General features: G+C 35.6%; 1 protein-coding gene across 17 annotated transcripts in view; it reads left to right on the top strand.

Moving 5' to 3' along the window:
• Positions 1-10,352, top strand: part of Mhcl (Myosin heavy chain-like) — a 186,185-nt gene extending 175,833 nt beyond the window's left edge. For 16 of the 17 annotated variants that reach the window (XM_017622697.1, XM_017622689.1, XM_017622702.1 and 13 more), the window contains 5 exons: positions 4,956-5,271; positions 5,354-5,996; positions 6,068-6,448; positions 6,517-6,663; positions 9,042-10,352. In XM_017622697.1, the coding sequence (XP_017478186.1) occupies positions 4,956-5,271; positions 5,354-5,996; positions 6,068-6,448; positions 6,517-6,663; positions 9,042-9,237 (1,683 nt within the window). In that variant the 3' untranslated portion in view covers positions 9,238-10,352. The other variant, XM_017622715.1, reaches the window with a different exon arrangement.
• Positions 10,353-11,546: the final 1,194 nt, after the last annotated feature.

An 11,546-nucleotide genomic window follows, 5' to 3' on the forward strand; every position in this document is an offset into this window, starting at 1 on the left:
ATAATTTTTTGTATTTCACATGGCACGCTTTGATTTAGAAGAAAAAATTCAGAACAGTTTTTGACACTTTCGATACCAGAAGCAACAACAAAATACACGCAAATGTTGTTTTTGCTCTACTGATACTACCTGTTTAATGTGCCTTGGTTCAGAATGAATTAACTTGAAATACCTTGTCTTCCAAGACGACAAGGCTGGACCACATGCATATGTGCATAAGTACTATAGCTCTAGTCACTCATGACTAGGGCTGGTATTTCTATGACCAGAGAACCAGCAAAAAAATGACCTTAAAAATTAAAAAAGGCTCCTAACTATCCTTAAAAATTACCTAAAAACTGAAAAAAAATGCCCCGAAAAAAGTTTAAATTTCATGATTTCTTTGAAAGAAAGTTTAACTACTTTTGTTCTTTTCCATGTCATCTTCTACAAAAAAATTAAATAAATAGTTACATACGTACGATATGATAAAAACTTAAAAATAAAAAATGGCATAAAATAGCTAAAAATTGCGTAACAACAAAAAAACGTGTTATTCTAAAAATGAAAAATCGAGCTTATCGAACAATTAGGAAACCTACGAATGGAACTTTTTCATATCTAGAAAACGCCTCCGAAGCTTCAAAGATGACATTGCATCAAAATCCGAGCCCTGCTCACAACTTGTCGGACATTTTTTCGTTCCCTAATGAGTTAGCTTTATGGTGTACATAAAGCTCATGAAAGTCACCTGAATTTATTTATTTTTTTCCTGAAATCAAAAATTCTCTAGCAACAAAATTGTGGTCTTACGCCACAACGACAAAGTATTTCTTGGCGTCAATAATGAATTAATTTCTATACAAATGCATACAATTTTTTTTTTTAATTACTACAAAGCTTTTTTACATTTTAAGTAATCTTATCTACGGAAACCACAATCAGCAGTGCGTTTGGTTTCCTGTCTTCAGTTATCAACAATTTATTTTATTCTTGTAAAACGAATTCGCCTTCAACGTTCGTCATCATTGACTGTATAATGACTGCGGGGGAGTTGACTTCCCGTTTAGAGATTTCTCATGGAAATTGAATGCATACATATAACATATACATATGTGTGTATGTTTAACAAGAAAAAACAAATGGCTTATGACATATCGTTTGTTTGTTGTTGTAATCAAAAATTGTGAATATGTTTTTGTTCCAAAAAAGTTTTTTCTGCCGCTTCCTAGAACTGAAGCATGTTTATCAAAATTAATGGCACCCATATTTTCTTGTTTTGAAATCGAGTGTTATTTAACCATGTCGCCGCGGCGTTGAAGTTTTTCATGTATTTTAGGTGGATAAAATACGTTTTTTTTCGAGAATTGCTATAAAATCGTTAAAAATCAATATTTTTTGATCGAATAAGAATATTTCGCTTCCTTTTAATTTAAAAATTTTACCAACTAATTTTTCATAACCAATAATGTTAGCTCTTATATAAAAAATTTTTTAATTTTATTTGTTCCTAACCACATCATGCACGAACAGCTTGACGGATTAAAAAAATTTTTTTAAATATGGTTGCCAGCTATTTGAAAATTTAAAATTATTTAAAGGCTCAATAGAATATTTAAATATATTTCATTAACACTAAAAGCGTTGTAAGAGATTTGAAAAAATATTTTGCAATGGAGTTGCCACCTTTCTAAAAAAATACAATACGGTTATTAACAAATTTAAGCTTATTTAATACCGCAATATGGTTATGAAAAAGAAGGTGTATGCATAAACTTTGGACTTACCTCTTTTAACGTAGGGTTACCACCCATTTATTAACTATGATGAGATAATTAAGTAAACAACTAATTGTTGTTAATATGTATTATTTAAAAAAGTTAACAATTTGCATTTATTCTAACCCTTTCATTAGGCACATAAATAAATGGGTGGCAACCCTACTTAGAAACATATTTGTCCAAATTTTGAATATGCATACACCTTCCGTTTGTTGCCCATATTGCGGTGTTAAATAGGCATAAATTTGTTGATAACATAAGTTGTATTTTTCTTTTAGAAAGGTGCCAACTCCATATCTAAATACTTTTTAAAAGCTCTTGCAGCGCTTTTAGTTTTAATACAAAAATTTAAATATTATGTTGAGTCTTAAAATATTTTTAAATTTTCAAATGGCTGACAACCCAAAATTTCCATTTTTTTTAGCTACATTGGTAAGATATATTATAAGTTGATATTTATTATTTTTTTTATGGAAAACTTCATAGCCCCGGCGACAAGGTTAAATATCAACCGATTTCAAAATTAAAAAAAAAACGCGTTTTTCCTTTTTAATACATATAATTCTGGGAGGTGGCAGCAGTAAAGTTTCAAAAAGTTTATTATCCTTTGTATTTTTGCACCACTCCAATGCACATATTAACATGAGTTTATCTTAATAAAAATTGTAATTATGTGCTTTTGTAACCGAAGCTCATTTGGTGCGGCTCCAGGCTCAGATCGCAGCCCTTTTACTTAAATTGTATTTGGATGTACTTGAATGAATATACGTACATATGTATGTGCGTGTATGGCTCCAATTGCCCAGAGATCACTTCTCTAATTACTCTCTAAAATTCATAATTTATTTAAATACATAATTTTTTCGTTTATTTTCTCGTCTCACATTAAATTAGCTTAACCTTTTTCCATTGAAAATTGCTGCTGTTGCATACTTTCTTCTACACTCGCGCATAGCAAATGGAGGAAGGCGACTATTATTACAGTAATTTTCTTTAAAAGTGTTAAGCGCTATGCGTTAATTCGTTTGTTCCACATTGTCTCTTTTTAAATGGTAAGAGATTCTCTTAATTACTTAAATACTTTGAGCATACGTACGTATGCTTTTAGCTCAACAAGCTAACCAATGACAATTAGGCAAACCGTTAAGCTGCAGTTATGTACATAAATATGTGCTGTGGTAGCGGCCCACTGGCCCACAACTCTAAAGACAAAATACAATTATCGCGTAGCAGAAAGCAGAAAGCGCTACGTTTACAAACCGTAATGTGCAAAATGGAGTTCATGAATGCGCCAGCCAGCCAACCAAGTGGTCAAGGGGACGACCATTGAACTGGAGCGCCAGTAGCAGCAGTAACAGCGGCAGCAGCGGTAGCAGTTATTGCCAACCATGACCATAGTTGGTTGATCGATTACACTATTAGACATGCCGGCAACTGAACGCATGAGTTGTTGCTGCAGCGTAGAGCCACCGAAACCATGACCGAGCGGGGACTGCACGCTTTTCTCTACCTCATCCCACCAAACGTTGATGTTTCGCGTTAGTGGCGTAATGTTGGGCACGTGCGCGCATGCAACTTAAAACCGGTCAACCGGCTCATTTTGTGATGTCTTCTTTTAAGTGGAGTAACGACGTGCCACATGTTTTTTTTTTTGTTAACTCCATTCATTCGTTTATTCTGCTTTGTTTCTTTTATTTACTTGGAAATTTCTTGTTCTAATTATTGCGCAACATTTTCGCAGAATCGTCGCTGTTGACTGATGCGTTTCAACGCCCGTTCCATTTTACGGTTGTTTACGTTTAACGGTGAAATGGAGCTCATTATTAGTGTGTTGTAAAGTTAGTGGCTGATGTGTAAATACTTCTACTGTAATGGTTAGTAAGGCGGAACCGAAGGCCATTAATAATGGCTGGAGTGTCTTAAATGTTGATTTATCAACCGATTAAACCTAAGTATCTCCTGTCATGTCTGCAATAATCTGCTGTTAAAATCTGACGCATTATTTGAGGTTTGATATTTAAGTATTATTGGGAGTTTTTATTTCTACATTATTAGGACGGATCGAAGCTGGACAAAAAAAAGTTGGTGTTAGGGTTTATTCGGAACAGTTAGGCATATCCTTCAGCTTCCGCCTTCCTGATTACTGCAGTGTTTTTCATGCGGTACTGATGGCTATTTCAGAGGCCGCATCACTGGTACAGTCTGATACGATTCTTATTCATGATATCTATATTTTCACTGTGACAGCCAGGCGACAATTAAATTTCTGGGAAAAATGTCGCTAACTTCAAAAGTTAGTGCTCAATGCCGCCGATCTCTCAACGAGATGACTGAGACATTCAGCACCCAAGTTGTCTGGGTGGTACCTGGCCATTGCGACATTCAGAGAAAATGAAAGGCTAACGGACTCGCGCGTCATGGCATCCCTTTCTAACATGCAAATTTCTACTGAATAAAAAATGCATAGCAGTTGTCAATGAAAGCCAGCTACAGATGCCCAACGCGCCAAGTCTCTACTTTATCTAAGGAGGCAGGACATTCTTAGTTTGCAACCATCAGTATACATGTTGATAGCGTTGCGCTTTCGGTGTGGCCTGTTACTCCAGTTCTGTCGAGTTGGTGTGGTAATTTTATTGTTTTTGGTGAATGTATTTGATGGTATGCAGTAGTCAGTGTTTGGAAGTATGGTATGGTATGGGCGCCATCGTCCCTAAGATTTCCGAGTGGCCGGATGTACCATGAGCCCAGGAACCTGCCTCTCTGAGTTTTAATGCTGCAATAGAGGTAGCCACCTCTCGAGCAAAAACGTCAAGCGGGGCAGATGTAGGATCGCATTCAAAGCTTCCGTAGATGAAGACCACAATATTAGCACTAATTTTTGGGGCTTTTGTCCGGAAACTTTTGGTTAATTGAGCCGATGCCAGAGTATTTCAATAGATTTTAAATAATTTAATTAAAACTGGGGACGGCAGTTCGATAAGTTGCAGTCCTTCGTTGCTTTGAGAAATTTCTTTCTGGGAAATAGCTAACATGTCCTAGCTTTCTTTTCCCCAACTACTTATGTGATTGTTTTTCTCCAGGGTAGTAATGAAAGTATTTTTTGTGTTTTATATAATTGTCGTGATCTCTGTCTATAAATCCCACAGTATTCGCTTTTGTGTGTATTAACAAAATTTCCTTCTCTAACTATTTTAGGACACTCGTCTTGAGCTCGAACTCAAGGAAGAGAAGTTGGCGTCGCTACAGCGTGAACTGGAAGAGATGACTTTCGGTGGCAGCACCGAAGAGGAAATCGCACAGCTGCGTCGTTCCAAAAATGAATTGGACCGACGTGTCAAAGAGCAAGAGGAAGAACTGGATGAGATGGCAGGGCAGGTGCAATTGCTTGAACAAGCCAAATTGCGTTTGGAAATGACGCTGGAGACAATGCGAAAGGAAGCACGACGAGAGACGCAACAACGTGACGATGAGTTGGAGGAGGCGCGCAACAGCTCCTATAAGAAGATTAAAGGTGTGCAAGCATTTCTTTTAATCGCAATTTAAAATTTTGTTTTATTCTCCTTTTTTCTCAACTCGGCTACTTTTGCTCACAGCTTTGGAATGCCAACTGGAGACAGAGCATGAAGAACGCACTTTGTTGTTGCGCGAGAAGCACGAACTCGAGCGACGTCTATCTTCGATGGAGGATCAAGATCGCATGGATCGCCAAGCCGAAGAGGCTGCTACACAGAAACTAAAACGCGATCTACGCAAATACAAAGCGCTGTTGAAGGATGCGCAAGCGCAATTGGAACGTTCAAAAGCAGAAACGCCTGGCAAGGCGCTCATACGGCAGTTACGAAATCAACTCGAGGATGCAGAATCGGCGCGCACGCTTGCCATGAAGGCACGTCAAGCAGCCGAAGCGGAACTAGCCGAGGTGCAAGCAATGTTCGAGGAATCACAGCGTGGTCGCAATGATGCCGAAGAACGCGCCAATGCTGCGCATCGTGATCGTGCCGAGTTGCAGGCGCAGATTGAAGAGAATGAAGAGGAATTGGCTGAGTTGATGAAGAAATACAGCGCGGCTGTAAAGCAGTTGAATACCGAACAGATTGCAGCTTCCGAGTATGAGTTCAAACTATCCGAGCTGGAGGCAGAACGCAATAATCTCAAGGAGCAAGTAAGCGAACTGCAGCAGCGGTTGGAGAATCTAGAGAATATGGCTGATCCATCGACAGCAATGCTATCGAAGCGGTAAGTAACGATGTGCGACTGATTACAAGTTTACATTTCATTTGCGTGTATGCATTTATTCCTCCTCCCAGCTTGGAACTCCGCACCAAAGAACTAGAATCCCGCCTCGACCTCGAACAAGCCACACGCACACGTCTCGAGGTGCAAGTGACGCGGCTCAAAGAGACGCTCGATAAGGTACAGAACGATGTGGCGCAGGCGAAGGGGCGTGAAATGCAAGCGCAAGATGCGCTCAAGAAATCACAAAAGAGTTTGCGTGACATGCGCGAAGAGTATCATGTGGTGGCGGGACGTGAACAAGAGTCGGTGACGAAACGCAAAGATCTCGAAAAGAAACTGGAACAAGTGGAATCCGAGTCGTCCGCACTGAAGAATGATTTGCGACTGGCGTTGCAACGAATTGCCGATTTGCAGCAGGCCATGGAGGAAGGCGATGATGATGTGAGCGATAGGTGAGTATTCTATTGGCAGGGAAGAGTGAACTTTTTTTGCACCAACTTCATTTTCATATATTTTGCAGTGAGGATTCACAAAGCACAGATGGTACGTTGAGCGATTTAGAGGAGCGTTTGCGACCCATTAAAGTGAAGCGGACCACGAATGGTGAAATAATGAGTCCGAGCTCGACTAAAACGTTGGTGCATGAAAAGGATGACAATAGTCCGAGGTAAGTGTTTTGTTGTTTTTTTTTTTTTGATAGTGGTGTGTAATATTTTTAGAGTCAAATTATTTTTAAAGGTTAAGGCTAAGGTGAAATGAAAAAAAAATAAGGGCTTAGTTGGTATGACTGTATATTTCTATATTGCACTGTGGAATTTGTACTATAAAATTGAACGCGAAAATTTTGTGCTATCCTTAAATATGTCATATCGAGTCGTAATGTCAAAATGGCTTCAATTTTTAAATCAAAAAAATTTCATTCCGTTTTGGTTTGGTTCGGATATGGTTGGCATTCTTGTTAGACGATCTGTGGCTTGTGTTTAGCTTTATTTGTCTTCAGAATGTATTTGGCCAGGCTCCTTATATGCTTAAGCTTTAGATCAACGTCATCCGCCCTAATGATGCGTGCTATTATGGCTGTATTTAATACATATGGGGAACTTTAATATCGCTTATAACCTTACTTTTCATTCGATCGGCCACAAAAACGTTTCCTAATTTATTACGAATTTCCTCTTTATGATTCCCGATGGAATAATTTCTACTAAGTATTTTGCACTGATTTTTTTATGATATTTAAAAAGTTTTCATGGTAAATTTTATTTCTACAACAAAAACCATGCAAACCAAAAATTTCAAACTTTAGAGAAAATTAAGTAAAATTCAAAAAATTTTTATCAAAATTTCAAACTTTTGAATACGATTTTTTACAAAAAAACGAGTATGCAGTTTTAGAGCATATTTAATTCTAGCATAAAAAGTGTAAGTTTTCAGTGGCTGAAATTTCCGTTTTTGAAAGAAAATGCTTAACACCGTCATCAAAAAAAATTTACAAAATACATATAATTCTAGTATAAAAAGTGCAAGTTTTAAATTGCAAGTTAAAATTTTGTTCAATTTTGAAAGAAAATCCTCAACATCGTCATCAAAAAAAAAAAAGTAATAATTATAAAAAAAATTACCACTTAATAGTTGCATTATTTATACTAAAATTTAATGGGCTATAAAATTGCATTTTGCTAAATTTTCTACAAAGTGTGAAATTTTTATTTGCTTTGTTTTTGTTGTAGAATGATATAAATTATAAAAAGTGTATGAAAAAAGTTTACCATAGATAACCTTTTAAATATCGTAACAAGAAAACCATGTCAAAATAGTCTGAGAGTCACTGTTTGTAATCGTTCACGACTGCCATTCTTTATATGTCCATTTATAACTTCCAAAAATTCTTTTACAGGATCCTTTTTCAGTCATGTTGTTTTTGTTTTAACAGCATTAAAAGTGCCATAAGTAGTTTCAGTATTACAGTTAGAGTGAGTGATATGCTGAGATCGAAATCTGTGTCGTTTTTTTTACGTGTCCTTGATTGTTCGTTACTGTCCAAAAGCTCTGATGTCGTTCCAAAGCCTTTAATACTGCCTGACTATCGGACATATAATTTATTCTTGACACCCGATGAACCATAAAACGCATCAAATTTGTACGCCATCTCAAGGCAGCTATGTTCGATATCGCATGCTGCTTACTTCTTTATGCCCGTCCTATCGCTTATTCTCTGCTGTGACGATTTCAGCTTTATAATTGTATTGGCTTTTTTACTGAGCAGGTCCTAAGTGCATACCACGACCCATGGCTGGGATAGTTTTTTTTTTTAAAGTATGCATTTTAAATAAGCAGCCACTTGCTTCAAAACAAGCTTTCAATTTTTGTACTGAAATTTGTTGTTTGTAATTCGTCGCTGTGACAAAGACATATGGTTTTCATTTGTCTAATTTTTAGCCAATCGCAAATTCAACGTCGGGATTTCGAGACCTCCACTTATCTTAAAGTTAAAAATCGAAAGGAAAGGAGTACAGTTTCGCCAACTAAGTCAACTAATGAAAAAATTCTGTAAAAATTTATATTTTATTAAGCTAAACTTAAGTAAGACAATTTCAAATGTACATATATATTAATTGTACTTATTTTATCTATATTTTTTGATTCTAATCAAGTATTCCACTTATACACCATCACCTCAACACCTAAACAACCCACTCCACTTCACTCCATTCCTGCTACTGTCTTTGCCAATACCACCAACCTCACTACATACTCAATTCGCTTTTTTGCCACATTAACTAAAACATACAAACAATATCATATTGTCAACCGCTCATTCACATCCTGGCACGCTATCTCTCATTCATATTGGCTTTTTTTGCGTTTACGTTATTGGCTTTTTATTGAATGTCATACGTTCGTTTCGTTCAATTTGTTGTTTTCCTTTTTCATTTGACTTTCTTCACAAATCTCACGCTTTCCCCACCCACCACTTTTTTCGTGGTCCACTTTCCGATATACGTTTTGTGTGTATACAAAAACAAAAGCTTTTTCTTATTGTAGAATCACATTGACCTCACCATCATCACCGCATATTCATAAGTTGGCGCGACAGGCGTTGAATGCAGCAGATGCCAAGGCGACAGACAAGGATGCAGCGTCAGGCGATGGCAAGAAGACGACGACCACGGTGAATAGTATTAGCAAGGAGAAGAGCAGTGAAAGCTTGAAGAATGGTGACGCAATGTCGTATGCTTGAGTCGATGGGGGGCATACAAGAGGAAGAGGTAAAGAGAAATAAAACACAGGAAATGTGAGAGAGAGAACACAGGAAGTGAGCGAAAGTGAACGCAAGCAAAGGATGACGACCTGTGCTATGAGCAAAGTTGAGCATTGTGCTGCTGGCAATTAGCAGCTGCTGCTTTTAACATAATTTTAAAACTATTTTAGCTTAAATGAGTGTGAAAGAAAAACTAAAAAAAAAAAAAATAGTAATTGCAATAATTAGCAGAAACGTGTTGGGGGTAAAAGCAAATTGAGTTTTGTGCTCGAAAGTAAGGATTTTAATGCAATGCAGTTTGTGTACTTTTTTTCTACAAAAAGGGGATTAAAGGGAGAAAGGCAATATGGCAATCCATTGACACGCCGAGTCTGAGCAACATTTTGTCACTTTTTTCTAACAACAAGCGTTGGCTAACAGTTTCACTAAAACGAAACGTTAAACATAAAACACCAAAATTTTGCATAAATAAATCACTTACAAAAAAGCGAAATAAGCAAAAACTACAAAAAAAAAAATATTTTAATATTTTGATACATAGAAATTTTGCAAAAAAAAAACAACCACAAAAGCATTACCTACTACTACTATTAATACTACTTAAAAATATTAAAAAATATTTAATGGAAATTTCAATAAACCGCATTAGTCCAACAGAAAATTTAGTCAAAGGAAACACACAAAAACATTTTAAGAAGCATAGCTACACACACAGACATACAAATACTAACGGTTTAGCAATATTGAGTTAGCAAAATGATGGAAGAGAAGGTACGGTACTAGTTTAAACAAAGATTTGATTTCGAGGACTTTGACGGGCAGCTGAAAGAGTTGTAGGAGGGCAATGCAAACAAAAAATTCCCCAATACAAGATCTGTTACTGTGAAAGCTTATACCTGTAAATGGCAATATTCAGAGACTAATTTTAGAAAAATTAAAAATCGCATTTTTGAAAGTTAAATAGGAAGCCGGGAGGTTTTATTTCACATGCTTCCATACTTTCGAGTTATGGAAATTTTATCGGTATTCCTGCACTCATTTGATCTACGCTTTGCACTTTCTTCCTCTTTTCAAACAACAAATTTGAGACTTTAAACTAGAAACGAATATATCATTGCGACATAGGAAAAGTTTCAACGTACAACCGTACAACTTTCCGGTATTCAAAAAATTGACAAACCTTTATTAAAGCCTCTGAAAATTTATTTCCAGTTACTTCCTTTAAAGCAATGTCGTCCACAGAAAGCTTTGATTTTTCTCTTGTCATATAGAAATCATAAACAGAGCTTTTAAAAGCTTGGCACACGTGTCTATGAAGTGGTCAACGGTGTTGTGAAGTCTTACACCTAAAATTCGACGATGCTTACACCATTTCGTATAGAGTCGCAAATAGCTTAACACTTTTTTTCAGTCACCTCAGCAAAGTCCTCTCACTTTGTCTCAATTATTTCGCTTTAAAACAACATATTAAATAAAATAAGAAACAAACAATAAAGCGGAGAAATATTAAAAAAAAAAAAAAAATCTGTAGAAAAAAATTTGCAAATATGTTGTAACAACAACAAAAAACTCTACGTATTTGCATAATTTGTATTTATGTAATAATTTATATTTTAAAACACGCAACGAAATGTTAACTTCATACACATTGTATATTTAAGAAATTAGAAGTGTTGAAGTGGCTGCAGTCTTCGAAAATTGGAAAAAAAAACAAAAACATTTGTGTCCTGCAAACAAAAACTTTATAAATAATTTAAATTCTAACCTCAGCAATGAGCCATTAGTTAATTCAAAGTCGCTTCGACACTTCTTCATGTTAAGTTTTTCTTCTTAATGTTTCACGCTCTTCGCATTATTATTATTCTTTTTTTTCTCTTCATTGTATATGTGTTACATAAATTTTATTTGCTACATATTGTTTATATGAATATATTATTGTATTTAATTATATGCTGTTTTATTAATATTTTTCTATGGTATTTTTTTTATAATTATGTTCAAATATTATTTAAGCATGTTTTAATTATTTAAACGAATACTTTATGTAATTAATTTCTGTACCATTTACATATATTATATAAATTAAATATATGAGAATTATACAATTGAAATATCAAGCTTTTTATTTTTGTTTTTCGACCTGAATTTTTGTTTCTATTTACCTCGAACTCGCCCGAATATTCCATTTGTAATATAACATTAAGACGCACACAAAAAAAATAGGAGATGTTTGGTTTTGTAGCCCATTAAATTTTAGTATAAACAGAGGTGCAAGCTAAAAATTACCG

The sequence above is a fragment of the Rhagoletis zephyria genome, unplaced genomic scaffold, assembly GCF_001687245.7.
Source record: "Rhagoletis zephyria isolate East Lansing unplaced genomic scaffold, Rhagoletis_zephyria_1.1 Rzeph_scaffold_00049, whole genome shotgun sequence".
In the NCBI taxonomy this organism is placed as follows: Eukaryota; Metazoa; Arthropoda; class Insecta; order Diptera; family Tephritidae; genus Rhagoletis; species Rhagoletis zephyria.